The sequence below is a fragment of the Hirundo rustica genome, chromosome 1, assembly GCF_015227805.2.
Source record: "Hirundo rustica isolate bHirRus1 chromosome 1, bHirRus1.pri.v3, whole genome shotgun sequence".
NCBI classification, from domain to species: Eukaryota; Metazoa; Chordata; class Aves; order Passeriformes; family Hirundinidae; genus Hirundo; species Hirundo rustica.
The window spans coordinates 22118185-22133763 of record NC_053450.1 but is presented as its reverse complement, the minus strand read 5'-3'; the positions used below and the strand labels follow the sequence as shown (position 1 = coordinate 22133763).

General features: G+C 37.0%; 1 protein-coding gene across 2 annotated transcripts in view; it reads right to left on the bottom strand.

Annotated features, from left to right (window-relative positions):
- STK3 (serine/threonine kinase 3) overlaps window positions 1–15579 on the bottom strand; it is a 133409-nt gene that overhangs the window by 97819 nt on the left and 20011 nt on the right. For both annotated transcript variants that reach the window (XM_040073495.2, XM_040073503.2), the window contains 2 exons: window positions 10430–10594; window positions 9834–10001 (listed from right to left, as the gene is read on the bottom strand). In XM_040073495.2, the coding sequence (XP_039929429.1) occupies window positions 9834–10001; window positions 10430–10594 (333 nt within the window). The remainder of the gene's footprint in view (window positions 1–9833; window positions 10002–10429; window positions 10595–15579) is intronic.

Genomic DNA, 15579 nt, shown 5'->3' with positions numbered 1-15579 from the left:
CCAGGCTGATTTCATTCTTCTCTAAAACCAGGGTGGTCTATGGGCAATTTTTGATACCACTGGTGTTGCCAAGGAAACAAAATGAAAACAGGTGCCATCAAACGCAAATTAAAGATTTACTTTTATTTTAAACCATCTTAAAACAAAGTTTCCATAAACTTAACTGATACTACTACAAATTTGACAATACTTTATAACAAGAAAAGGATTATAAGTTGTCTTTAGACCATCAAGTTTTAACTGAAGCAAATTTAGACTGATTGGCAAGCCTTCCTTTTAAATAAATAAATTTCTTCATTAAATATGCATCATCCTCTTTAAAAATTACCTAGTGTACATTTTAAAGCAATATAATACCATGACAGAAACAGGGTACATGCAGTCTTAATAAGCTTTCTTCATTCCCAATTTTATCCTCCTCCCAATCTAAGCAATTTTTTAGATTCTTTACGAAGTAAACAACCAGTATAGGCTCACAGCATATAAAGATCTTCTGGTAAGTAGCAACAGAAGCTTAATATTTTCCTCCTAATTTGACTGCGGTTTTCTCACACATGTTAAAAAATCAAATACCACTTTAACTAAAATCCAAGTAAATACACTTTTGCTTTTAAAACTTGTAATAATGTGTTAAGAATTTGGCAATACAGCACTCAAGTCTCTAAAGCACTTCCTCCAGGTCAACTAACTATACTGACAGAAAACATATTTAAGAAAAAAAAGAACTTTTAAAATTCACTTCAACAAATAAACATTAATTCAAGTTTCCAAGAATGCCTTAAAATTGTTTACCCAGTTCTTTTTGGGCTTAAAAAGACATTACTTGCATACAAAAATTCAAAGAGATATTTCAGTTAAAAGCAATATACAGATTCCCTCCTCTTTAATGAGGCTAACCACCAGACTCTGAATAAAAATTAACCTTGTCTATTTAGTGCCAATCCTAAAACTTAAAAGATAATAGAAATAAAAAGGAATTGAAGTATATTTGTAGCTAGTGTGTGTCTTCACCTGAAAATTTTAAAATATGTGGTATACTTGACAATATCCTGCAAGGTATTACAGAATTGCTAATAAAATAAATTCTCATACATCTGTGCATAAACACCTTGCTGAATTATTTTCTATATCCATAGTGTTAACTTCTATGTTCCTTCTATTCAGGAACTGAATAAATTCAGCATACGACATGTACAAATGACAGAAAGTCTTTTTTTCTTTTTTAAATAACAATGGCTGTAAAGCTCATTAATAAAAAAAGTCATGTTGTCATTTTAGATTTAATGAATCCTGATGATTTACTACAAATTGCCTATTTCAAATAAAATTTACTTGAGACCTTCAAGTTGCAAAATAATTCTGCTTTGCACTCTGATCTATGTTTATGGTATTACTAGCATTACAAATGAGCAAATCTACAGCAATTTAAAACTTCTGAATAAGCTTTTTGGTGGAAGGTTGTTTGCTTTTAACATTTGCCCAGGAGAGAGCAGCCAGCCCAACCTGTGCTGTGCTAGGTCTGCCAAACACATTCTGGGCTTTACCCTCATTAACAATTCCTTCAAATCATCTTTAACAATGCTTACAGGCACTAGAGCCACTGCTCACTCAAGCCATCAAGAATATTTCCATTAATTTCATGGCTTCATTCAACCTCTGATTGCTGTTCCAACATCTTTAAAAAACAATTTTCCCAGGACCAACATTTACCAGCGAAGCCTCTTGTAAATAAATAGGTAGCATCATGGTATGGGTCCTTTCTCCAGATCAGCACTTCCAAGAATCTGAAACACTCACAGCAGATGCACAGCATTACATGAAACTAACCAAGATCAAACTCCCTTAACAGTTATTTTAGTTAAAAGTTTCAAGTTAACTCACTTGTGTGTAATTATGAAATTACTGTACTGATCCTCCACTTCACTTTTAAAGTGATTAATCAAAGTCAGAGAAAACCAACCATCAACTGAAGCACATCTCAAGTTTCTTATTCAGGGGTAAGTCTAAAAAGATGCACTAACTTAATTTTAATTAAAACATCATTTAGAAGCATGCAATAAATGTTTTCCATTTAGTTCAAATTAAACTCCAGTTCCAGTACAAATTTCAAATATTCTCAGTTTCTGCTACTTTATTACACGACAGATTAACATTTCTTTTTTGCACATATATGCACCAGCAAACGCGACATAATTTAAAAATGCAAAGCATCTATATTTTTAGCAGCAATAAACATTTATTCTACTTCCAAAACTCCTAGTGACATAAAGAAAATTCTAGTGATGTGAAGGAGTGATGATGTATTCTCTAAGCTGCTGCCAAACATGTATACTAGATTCTATAACTATTCTGTAACTTTTAACTGCACTTTATTTATATTGCAAAAGTTTTGTTATGTGAACTTTCAAGCCATCTCTTCACTGAAAGGAAAATCAAGATAGAGAGATGGAAGAAAAAAGGAGGGTAAATAAAAAAAAGGAATACCTACAGGAAGACAACAATTACATACATCAGATTGCAGACTTTTTCAAAAGCTTTAACGTGAACAGGAATAGGATGCTGTCATCCTCCAATTTAATCACTGAACACACCCCAAGTAATCTAGTGTTTTCACAGCAAATCAATGCTAATATCATATAATTAAAGAGTTCAATAAACCAGAGAGATCTGTCAATCCTTTGCTTAGGAAGCCATGTGGCAGAACCTCTTTGAAAAGTTCCTTGGGCTATTAGGGAGAAACTTTTTACTACCTTTGAAGATTTGCCAGAGAACAAATGGTATTTTTCCTTCCTTGCTTTCACAGTGGTATTACAAATCTCTCCTTTCACATGAAAGGGGCTGATGTTAAACATACTATCGCTTTGCATAACAAGCTGTCCAGTCTTGGAAACTGGATGCTGCCATGGTGGCACATCATTCTCTAGGAGGTTCAATACATGCCAATGAGCCTGGTAAAGTCAAGCAATGAACTACTGATTGCAATTTAAGAAAATAAATAAAATATCACATGCTATATTTCATATGTTTTGCAACCAGATACCTCTTAACTTGTCTTCAGTGTCTAAGACTATTCACATACCATTTCTTTTTAGTCCATTTATGTATTTTGACTAATCCATGCCATAGGGCTTTTCCTTAAAATTCTATGCTAGGCACGTTGAAAAACTGAAACAAATTCTGTTTCTCTATCACAAGAAACTGCTTGCCCAAGAGCTAGAAGTGAAACATTGACAGAAAATTATTTTTTGCCTTTATTTTGTTTTCAATTCACTGCTAAAAATAACCACAATGAAAAGTAACATCAAGCTGACACAGTTACCATGTAGCTAAAAACTCTCTTTTTATCTAGTAAAAAGCCATTACTGTAATAGTCAACAATTGCCTTCATTATATTCCAGAAAACTTAGAAATGTATCTCCTCATATTAAGGTACATATAACAACCCATTGAAAACATGCTTTCATATACCCATTAAAGAATAATATCCATGAAATAAGCTACCAAGTCCAATTGTTACAACTACAGCAATTCTCCTGGTGATCAGTAGATCTATTACGTAGATACTAAGATTCTAGCAAACTCTGTGCAAATATTTCATTTAGGTAGGACCTCAGGTATCTGCTCACAAAAAATGGAGATGTGCATAGATCTGCTAGTTCAAATGTACACAATCACTCATTTTAATTTTCCCAACATTTATCATCTCATTCCAGAAGCTTTGTTGAAAGGAGTCAAATCATGAACAGGGTGTTGGGACCTGCTCTGCACCTCAGCAATTACTTCCCACACCATAAGCAGTTCAGGTCTGTTCACGCACTATAAAATTGATCATTCATTTAAAATAAATAAGTAAATATATTTATTTTGACAAGTAAAATAAATCTGGAATGAAAAAGCATTCAACACTTTTTTTTTTTTTTTTAATGTATTGCCTCATCTGTTTTGGTTTTCAATTCATACAACAATGCCCACACAGCAATTATTCACATTTTGATTGGAGCAGGTGGACAGGTTGTTTACTAATTTGAATTAGCAGCATATTTAATTAAAAGTTAAAGCTTTCCTTTTTTAAGAACCCTTAAGTAAGTCATTGAACAAAAAATGGAAACTACCAAAGATACGATACCCAGATCAGCACTGGTAATAGCAAAGCTGCAACTGATCTGAACCACATACTACTACTACTTACTCCACAAAAAATGTTCCATATCCCATTAGAATGTGGACTTGTATTTCTCATTGTGATTTATGTGGAAAGCAATTCCCTTGAGACCAATTTTTTTTCCTCAGTCTGTACAGAGAACATGCTTTATCTTCTGTTAGACAAATACTGTCTGGTGTTAACAGTGCACTTTTATTTCCTTGAATAAAGTTGTAACACCTATTTGAAACTTTGGCTATAAATTATGAATACCAGAGGCAAATTATGAATCAAAACTTGCTTTCAGCTGCATGCAAATTGAAGACCACTGGAAGTTTCCCCCATGAAGTTCTTCTGTATCACAGCAATAACATTTAAAGATGGAAGAACAGAATGAGGTGGAGAAGAAGGAAGGCTCTGTGGGTGTACACTCAGCCATGAAAGGTCTGGAATACTGTCTAATTTTACCAATATGCACAACCAGAAAAAGCCTCAAAGGACAAGTAGGACAGCTACAAAAATGTCAGTCTGTCCCTTAGGACAAGCATTTTTAAGAGTTGAGTTCAGAGAAGCTCCCCAGTTCCTTAAATAATTACTAAGTTTTAATCATAATAAATTTACAGACAGCCAGCTGAGGCTCTGGTTTTGCAACTACCTAAGTCAACCTGGTTGATGCCCAAAAACAGATGATCCATTTCTTCTACCAGTCCCAGCCACACATTTTTGTCCCTAGGTAGCTGGGGCACCCTGTTAACAATATCATTGAAATAAGTAACATATCGTTGTTACTTGGTTCGTTTTCTGATGCAGCTTATCTTGTGACCACCTAAACGTCCATTCCAGCAGAAATGGATGTTTAAAATGCATGGAAACAGGCAGGAACACCACCCCTCTGCACCCACTGCCTGCAGTTAAGTCTGTATAAAGCAAATAGAAAATTCCATTTAAAGCCTAGAGAGGGTGAAAGGTCTTACAACAGCTCTTTGAAACCCCTACCACAGAATACATGCTTCTTCAATTCCTCTGCTGTCACAGCCATATCACATCAGTCTTACGTCCCCACTGCAAACACGTTATGTGCACCTTAAAACATCACAGCTCACTGTCACCCTTCCACAAGATTGTGAAGAGTAGTAAAATAATGAACAGTGATGTCCAAATTTCCATATTTTAAATTCTTTAAATATTAGCTCACCCTATCTTGACACAGCAGGCAAGAAGACCTCAAGTTACAAATTAACAGTGTCTCATAGAAAGTTCTTAAAAGGTAAAGGACTTTTAGAAGTTAATTCAAAGTCTTTTGTAAAGATAAGCAAAAGCACTAAAATAGGAAAACCATATACTTTTACAAACCTAGTCTAATTTAAAAGCAATAATGCTGAGATAAGATAGGTGAACTCTTAAAGAAAATAACAGAAACCAATGAGATAACATCATCTGTTGGAGAGAAGAAATGCAAGAGTGACTGTTCAGAAACACAGAAGTGTTTTTCCTATTTTCCTCTCCTCAATTTCTGGCACAAAAGGCATACAGAAAAGTGTCTTCCCAATGGCTGAAAAACTGGTCCCAATCTGACTGCTATGCTCCACATGACACCTCCTTTTTTCTTAGAGCCCTACAGAGCAGTAATTCTCGCTTCAATCTCCAGTTTTAATGAAATATGTCAAGAATAAAAAACCGGGAAATTGTAGTTTGTTATAAGATACATCAGGAATAAAAGGTTATTACAAACAGATTAGTCCAGGGTGGAAATGACACAGGCTAAGCAGGAGGCATGGATAATCTGGGTAAGTGCCATGGAAAAATAAATACCATGATTGAACTTAAGGCAAATGGAAGCAGTTCAAATTGGCTTCCTCCAATTCACGGCAGAACATGTGATGCCCACATGTCCTTTTCCAACAAACTTCACCATAAAGAAACAAAGACCGATACTGTGGAGTGTTGAAAAACACATTTAGTACCAGCTTCTTCCATGCCACAACAATGTGAATTACTGCAGCTGCCCGATACGAAAGAAAAGAGTATGGGGGGTTTTTTGGCTTTTTCTTCCCTTCTCTTTTGTAGGAGAGCTACCAGCATTTATCTGAAGCACACCAACCTGTCAGTAACTGTTGACCTCGTAAAGAAGGGGAAATTTTATAAAACCCACATTGCAGTTCCATAGTTGGTCTAAAAGGTTCAAAAGCAGTAACTCCCCTCAGCACATTTCCTCTGTCCACTATATGCTCCTACAACTTCTCTGGCCCAGTTCTAGGAGGTTTCTGTCACGTTAACTTTTCAGTACATCAGCTCCTTTATCCAGCTCCACATGAGGCCACAAAAAGGTTAGTGTTTGCTCAACAGAAAGGTCAGAACACCTGGCTACTGACAGCAGCAGCCCATGTTCATATTTATCAAAAAAAATCTCAGCCTGGCAGGAATAACTAACCACATCACTGCATGAACGTGAGGGAAATTTTAGTAAGGGCAGCCTAGAGAAGGACCTCAAAAAGAGCCATGCTGAAGTTTTAAGACTAACTCTATGGCAAAGTGTTATTAATCTACTTCTCTCTAAAGCCAAATACTAGCAGCAGAAGGATTATATGAAAACTATGCAGCTTAAAGGATGTTCCACCAAAAACAATGCTTAGATGACAATTTGAGATTATTTGATTAGCAAAGGCAGAGGATATTTCACAAGTACATTACCAGGTTTTAGCAAAAAAGCAAAATCACAACTGTTACAGTAAAACAGTCCACTCTCTACGTCTTGCTACAGATTAAATATAATAAGGATAGATATCACATGCAGAGGAGTGACTGAACAAAACAGTTAATGGTTTGAATTAATGAACAAAACAGCTAATGGTTTAAAGTTTTTCTGGGGTAGGACATAAATATTTTATTACTCCAGGACAGCATATATGCAGTCAATGGGGACATGGGAACACAGCTGTTAAAACATCGCTGCAGCTTCAGAGGAAGAGACTGAGTCTTGATCTAGAACCATAGTGAAGTCCCCTTAAATTAGCTCCACTATAATTGCTAACTGGTCATCACAGCAGAGCAATCAAAGGCAGATGCAAACGCCGACAGCCACATTAACCCTGGCAGCTGTGCAGTCTACTGCAATCAACATGCTTTTAGCCCTGCTGGATGGGTTAAATTATCTAGGTTTGAGTGGTTTTTTAATCAGAAAATTCCTTGCTATTTCTAGTGGCTCTATCACCATTTTTTAGGGCAACCTTGAGGACATCTGTATTTTTCCCTTCTTTAAAATACCTGAAAACACTCCTTCTTTGGAAAAAACCCCACAGAAAATACAAAGTTTCACTTTTCACCATTAGCAAAAACAGAAAAGGACTCTGACATCAAATGTGAGGCAGTCCATAATTCTTAGGTGAATAAAGCATTAAAACTACTGAGCTGGCAAGTGCTCGTGACCTTTGAGCCTCAAACCAAGTGTGACAACTGCAGCTCCTGTTGAACTCAGGTTTGCAGCAGAAACAAGTGAAATAGCATGGATGACAGCCAAATACACTCTGACAGGAATACCTAACCAGAAAAAATCTGTTTCTTCTTCCCCCTCCCACCTGAAATTCCATCTTGCATCCCCCACTTCTTCTTTCCCAGTTGAAACTAGTACAATTCTTTGGAGTAGTCAGAGTGTGGTTAAGCAGAGGAAGCTATGCTTGTTTGCATGGAATCTGCTATTTCCTCTCTGCCAAAACACTTGTTTAAAGAAGTCATGTAATATTTCTATTAAGCTGTAAATGCAGTTGACAAGGAAATGGCCTACTGGCAGTGCATTACCTTTGTGGCAGTGCCAACCAGCCTACAGCAAAATAGTGTGCATGGAAATTTCACTCTGCATTCCCAGGCAACAAAATTGTGCCTTATATAAATACCACAGAACTCCAGCAACATCTAGAAAAAGCAATGAAAATTTGCCCAAGCTTTCATGCTTGCCTGTATCAATTCTGTGTCATAACTAAAACAAAGCATCTACATATGGCCAGAAGTCCTGTGAAGCTGTATCATATGACATCAGAAAAACTATTGCAACTTAAATCTGTGTATTTCTTGTTAACCACTGTAACAACTCACTAATAAAAATTAAGAAAAACTGGTGGTATCAAATATACAAAAGAACACTAACTACATACAAGCCCTTAAAAACCATAACGTAATTTATTAACAAGAACACATGTTGTACATAATCCAGAATTGTTAAATTACACTGGCCTTTGATAGCATTCACTTGATTGCAAGAATTAAACAGATTCACAAGAATTCAAACTCACTGACCTTTGATTTATAAGCAGCTATTGTCATGCACATAAAAATCCTCTCTGATAATATAGTCCTCACCTTTCAACAGCTGGTGCAACTACATACAATGATGTTACTCAGATGTGAGTAAAATTAAGGCATTTTTGTTAGAAGTATAACCAAAAATCCCAGCATGAACAAGTGCATTTGTCATCAACCATTCTTCAAAATCTTTTTAGAGGTTATATCATCTTATCCTAAATTCCCATCAAAAAACAGCTTCAGAGATACTTATTTTGTTCTTTGCTTTCACCTGAGTATTTTTAGTTTGGATTGTAATTTTAGAACAGTTAATTACATGGAAAAAAATATGGTGCAGGAAAATGATTAAACTTTGCTTCCAAAATTATGTAATGTTTCTAAAAGAAAATTGCTCAGTAGCTTTAACAGAAGTTTCAGGAAACATCTCTCCTCTAAAGAGCACACATAATCAAAAACCAAGAACCCCACAAACTAAAACAGCAGGAAATAAACTTGAATTCAGTTGTGCATCACCTCACAGTAACTGTATAAAAATATACCTTCTCTTTCTATAGTGGTGGCTTACTTATATTAAGATTCTGATATATGAGGCACCAGCTAAAGAAAACAAAATAATTTAGTATGTATGACAATTCTGCAGCAAATTGCCAAAGATTCTTCTGGAAAAAGGTATGCTTTAAGCAATATAAAGTGCCTTCTTAATTCAAAATGAGTTTTAAACAGTTTAAGAACGGAGTGTTTATTGATGCTCAGTGGAATCAGCATACCTATTCTATAGTTTATTACAAAATATTAACAGCATGACTAACAGTGTCAAGGTATCCCTGGAAAAATATTATTCTCCATTAACTTCTCCAAGCAATTCCTTTGTAACTGCTAGTTCTCATAAAGCAACTAATCGTATTTACATTTTATTTTGCAAAAAGTAATCTAATTCAGTAAGAGACCTTAGGAGTCACTAATAAATAAAAATGTCAGGTGTTACTAATAATAATAATACTAGCACTGCTCCCACAGGACAGATCTGAATTCTTCTTTAGGTCACCTTTACTTCAAAACTTCCTTTCAAAGGCAGACAGACTTGGTGATGGAAGTCTCCAAGTGCAGGTACAGTATGGAACAGATTTTATATATTACCCCAAAGCCAATTAAGGGCTTTCTGCTGTAGCTCCCTCTCAAGCGGAGATAAAGGCATTCTGAAGTCTTACAGAAATGTGTTAAAATACAGGCAAACTGGAATCAAGAGGAAGCAACACAGAAAGTAAAAACTTAGTATTAAAATCTCTCTTCATAAACATACAGCTTTATGATTCCAGTATTAGGGGCCTTTGAATGTTTCATGGGCTTGAGAGTGTTTCTTTTAATACAACAAACAAAAAACGCCACCAACACTTACCCTCATTGGGTGAATATCAGCATATGGAGGCTTTCCTTCAGCCATTTCTATTGAAGTTATACCAAGGGACCAGATGTCTGCCACACAGTTATAGCCAATCTCTTGTATGACTTCAGGAGCCATCCAAAATGGAGTTCCTATAACAGTATTACGTTTTGCCATTGTATCCTGTAATTATATTATTTATGTAATTAAACCAGAGGTGCTTATTTTCAGATTATTTTTACATTAATTCAATATTTAAAAATTACATTATCCACCCAAAGGTCAAATGGTAGTGACTTCCAATTAAGGCCAAACAGATTCAGCCCATCAGCCTACAGAAGCCAAAGAGGTGACAATAATCATAAACCTCTAACTAAAATTTAAAGGGATCATCAGGCACTTGATACATTGGATTAAAAGAACAAACAGCTAAAAACTGAATAGCCCTGCACACCATTAAATACTCACTGTGATAAAGATTGTTAGTTCTGCCACTATCACTAGTGGTAGTGACACTGTTCAGACACAAAATTCAAGGCAGAAGACAACAGTGAAAGAATAAGGTTGGGAGTGCTATGGAATTTTTAAATTATCTTTCCACAGTTACTTACTGTTAACTGACCAGCCACACCAAAATCAGCTAATTTTGCATGTCCCTCGGTATTAAGAAGGATGTTTCCAGCTTTTATATCTCTATGTATTTTTCTCATAAAGTGCAAATATTCAAGTCCTTTGAGAGTAGATTTCAAAATAGTTGCAATTTCATCCTCTGTTAGCTGCAAGAAAACATAAAACCATTTTCAGGTATATACATAAGGTCCATATATTTGACATATTTAAATCATGATCATTTCATAATAATTATTACAAAGAGCACTATGCTCAACTTTCTTTTTTTTAGCAGAGCAGAAAAACTTCAGTTTTGAACCTAAAAAAAATTAATAAAAAATAAATTATTAAATGCCAACTATAGAGAAAAAAGATGATGTGTAGACTTGGCAGGCCAAAATGCTTCTCTTAACTCTAATATATTGCAGAGCCACATACCATCACAAATGCTACAATAAATTGCAAGTCAGCTGGCAATAAGCTGACAGACATTTCATTAGAAAACACAACAGAGTGAAAAAAAATTGAGACATATTTTCTTTTACTTGCTTCATAAACAACACAGACTCTTGAGTAAGTCATCAGTTAGCAGTTGTTTATCCTCATCACTTTAGATCAACACAATAAGAACACATAAGCTCCTGAGCAAGTGTTATCAGAGAAACAGCAAGGGTCTCTTTCAGGTACCAGACTCCCCTGAGAACACTTCTCAGATTTTCATCAGCAATTGTTCTCGAATAAAAGCAAAAACACACACATATAATTCATTCCATGTGATGCGTTTGCTCAAGGGAATACAAAGAAGCTATCCATACAACTGAAATGCCAGTTAACTACAGTATACTGATGTTTCAATATATGAACTAAACGGATGAACCTCACACATTCTCAGAAATGCAAGAAACTGCAAAACTGAAGATGAATACTCTGATTTGGCTGCAATGCTGGGCTGCATTTTTCCCTCTTTCCTCCTTTTCCAATCCTACACAGAAATTAAATTACTCAATAGAAATTCCTTCCAGTTTCAGTTCTGCAAGTGTTGGTAGACATCTACACCTCCCTCCAAAAAACAACCACCATCATCAAAAGCCTGTAAGAAACAAAAAACCCACTCATGATCACTCTAAGCCAAAAGAATGAATTGACAAAAAGGAAAAAAAAAAATATATTAGTCAGCAAGATTATCTCCACCTGAGCTGCTCAGAAGATTTAATTATTTAACAAGCAGAATCACTTCCCTGTTGCAGCTTCTATCCAGTCTCATAAAGCCTAGGTGTGAAGCCCAAGAGCAGCTACACGCACATTTATTTAAACAGCAGTCCCAAGCTCCAGTCCCTCCCTTCCCTGCATCCTACAGCAAGAATTCACACACTGTCTCAGCCCTTCCACTGAACAACCGTAACACATCCTAGTCGAAAACAAACCCATCTGCCAAATTATTTTTCCAACAAAACAGGTCCTGGATTCAACTCCATAGTAGAGAAGGACAAAGCAAAGTAGCTGCTGCTCAAATTGGCCTTGCTTTCAAAGAAGTGCATGTGTTGATATACCCCAAGAGTTCCAGAGACTTTCATAAACCTTTTCCTATGCAAGCAGAGGATGAAATTGATGGTGGTATATTAGCTCCAAGTCAAGCAGTTACCGCCTCTGCTGTGCATTATGCATTCCTTGCCCACCATTTATCTCTGAAATCTTTCAGTGTTTCTATTCAGCAGCTCACTGCTCAAAGCCTTTATTTGTGCTACTTTATGCTGACTGCTGCTTCAAAGGACTGTATGCCAGAAGAACTGAAAACCCTGTTGTACACAGTTCAAGTAAGACAACTTTCCTGGCATTGTGCCATGGGAGTAAAACAATCTACCTGACCTAAGATTTTAAATCGACTCTAGGATAAACAGAAGTATTGGTCAAAAGGATATCTGGAGGCAGAGACAATCCTCAATATGTGAGCTAAAAATTCCATGGTGAATCACTAAAAATGTGATTATCTGCAGACTCACACTTGAGACAATTTAGACTCTGGCTATTAAACTGTATCTTGAATGGTTTAAGACATGCTGTGAGTATAATACTTTCTGCCCAAGCTTTGCCAAATCCAGCCAGTTTCAGAAACAATACAATGTCCTGAATCTCCAAGGACTTCCATGCACCTAATCCTGAATATGCAACAGAAAATGATCCTGAGTACTGACAAATGTGTAGCAGGACAAGCACACAACTTCCTTCTCACTTTCATCTAGAAAAAAGTACTATGAAAAATGGTAATTAGAGGACACAGCAAAGATCTCTCTTCAGTGTACTGTGCTCCTAAGGAGGTAAACCCCTAGCTTTAGTACTTGAAAAATTAACTACATTGAGATCTTTGGATCATTTGCTCTAGATGAAGAAGGGGTTTTGTAGCTGCATGGCAAAATCCAGCTCTCAAAAGGAGAGGCCAATGGAATACTGGAACCGAAAGCCGGCAAAGAAGCTATGGAGTGAGAATCCAGCAAACCAAGAGAATTCTGGAGTACTGCAGCCTGATGCACTATCTGGGGACCCTCGGCAAAGCTAAGCTCTAGCATGGCTAAATATTACAGAAGAACAAAGCATTTACACATGCAAATACATAGAGCGGTCAAAAAAGCCCAGAGAATTGAATACCACCTCTAAAAAGTAGGCAGTCATGACCAGCAGTAACAGGGAAGCACAAGAAAAAAGAAGGAAGAATACACTGTTCCAAGACACATCAATCCCAGCTCCAGATGTCCTAGATTTATCCATTTGTGCTTCATATAATCATCATCTATATAACATGATGCAATCACTAAAATCACTCCTGCTTATGTTGTTGCTAAACATGGCCGAGTATGTGTACAATAATACTGAGACAAAATATCTGGCTTTAATACCTAATAATATTTAGAAGGATGCAATGAATTTCCAGCTTTATTCAAGAAGCCAAGAAAGTACACTCACCTTCCCTAGACAAAATAACTTTTTTCAGAAAATAATGCTTTGCCATATTGAATATTACCATGCAAGCATCACAAAAAAAAAAAAAAAAGTATTTAAAAAAAATATTTCAAAATCATTAATTTAATTGTTTTTGTGCAATTTAAACTTTTTGCCAAACACATACCACCTATGCGTAACAGTGAAAGCACATAAATTACAAACTTCTCCATGTTTATACTTCTAAACCCAGAAACATTATTCAACTATACAGTATAGCAGCTGAGCCATACATAAACCATTTCTTCCCTTACTGGATGCACTAAGCATTGTAAAAAAAGTTCCACTTACATTGTTCCTATAGACCATCTTATGCAGATGTTTTTGCACACATTAATGGTATTTAAGTATTTTGTACACTGCCTGCCAAAAAGCAAATGGTATCCTGGGCTGCATGAGACAAAGTTGCCAGGAGGTGCAGGGAAGTGAGTGATCCTTCCCTTCTGCTCCACACTGCTGACATCACACCTGGAGTGTTGGGTCCAACTCTGGGCTTCTCAGTTTAAGAGGCACGGAAACACCAGAGAGAGTTAACAAAGGGCCACAAAGATCTTCAGAGGACAGGACCATCTCTCCCATGGGGAGAGACTGAGAGAGCTGGGTCTGTTTAGGCTGGAGAAGATAAAGCTCATGGGGAATTTTTTTAATGTATGCAAATAACTGAAGGGGAGGTGCAAAAAGAATGAAGTCAGGTTCTTTTCAGTGGTGCCCACTGACAGGAACAGAGGCAGTGGACACACTCTGAAACACAGGAGGTTCCCTCTAAACAGCAGGAAACATCTTACTCTGAGTGTGACAAAGCACTAGGAACAGGTTACCCAGGGAAGTTGTGAAGTCTCTTGGAAATCATGCAGAAATGGCCCTGCCATCTCTAGACCTTTCTTTAGCAGGCTGGTTGGGCCAGATGACCTCCAGAGGTCTTTTCCAACATCAACCATTCAATGATTCCATATTAGTATAATTTACAGCTCCATACAACAAAATTAGATGCATTTTACACCAATCTGAATAAATCATGGGCTGTTTTAGTTGACTTGTCTATATTTAAAGTTTGAATATCACCCCAAAATAAACGCATTCCAAAACATATCGTTACCATGGAATAAGTAAGTTTGTTAACTGTCTGAACAAAAGGCAAGTTTGTGTTCCGTACAGAGGTAAGATCATTACCTTTAGTTCTTGAAAAATTAGTAGCTGAGGTCCCTGCTGACTGAAAGCTAGGCAGTGTTATTCCAATTTACAAAAAGGGCATGAGGGAAGACCCAGGAATCTATGTATCTGTTAGTCTAATCTCAGTTTCTTCAAAACTAATGGAGAGCATCATACTAGCTACTGCTGAAAGGCTTCGAAAGAACAATGAAATCATCAGACATTCTCAACATGGCTTCACAAAGGGAAAAGTCCTGTTTGATACCTATGATAAGGTCACCTGCCCACAGTGAATGAAAAGTAAGCGGTGCATACTGGTTTTTAGTCAAGTAAGGCTTATGACACTACTCCTCACAGCCTCATTCTGTGAGATGAGCAGATGCACAGTGAGCTGGAGGCTGAAGTGCAGGGCTCAAAAGGGTTGCAGTCAATGCAGTCACTGCCACCAGTGATGTACCCCTCAGTTCTAGAGCCAGTTTTGGTCACTACTTTTATCAGTAATCTGGAAGCAGGAATTGAATGCACCATTAGTAAAGCTCGCTGAGGATATCAAAGTGAGAGATGCTGTTTGAAAAGCCTTGCAGAGGGATTTGGACAGAATGGAGCATTAGGCAGTGATGAACAGGATGAAACTGAACAAGCTTGAATGATGAATTCTATATCTGGGATGGAGTAATGCAGGGACAAGCATAAATTGGGAGAGTAATGGCTCAAGAGCAGCCCTGCAGGAAAGGATCTGTGTGTGCTCGTCAGCAGGCTCAGCAGGAGTCAGCAATGCACCCTGACAGCCCAGAGAACAAACCCCTCCCTGGGGTGCATCAAACTCAGCACCACCAGCTGGTCACAGAGGTGACTGTCCTGCTGTACAGCCTTGGTGCAGCCTCTCCTCAGCTCTGTGTGCTACTCTGGGGCCCACATCTGAAAAATGAGGGTAAAGGATGAGAACGTGTCCAGAGGAGGGCAACAGAGGTGGTGAAAGAGCTCCAAGGAATGTCTTGTATAGAGCAGC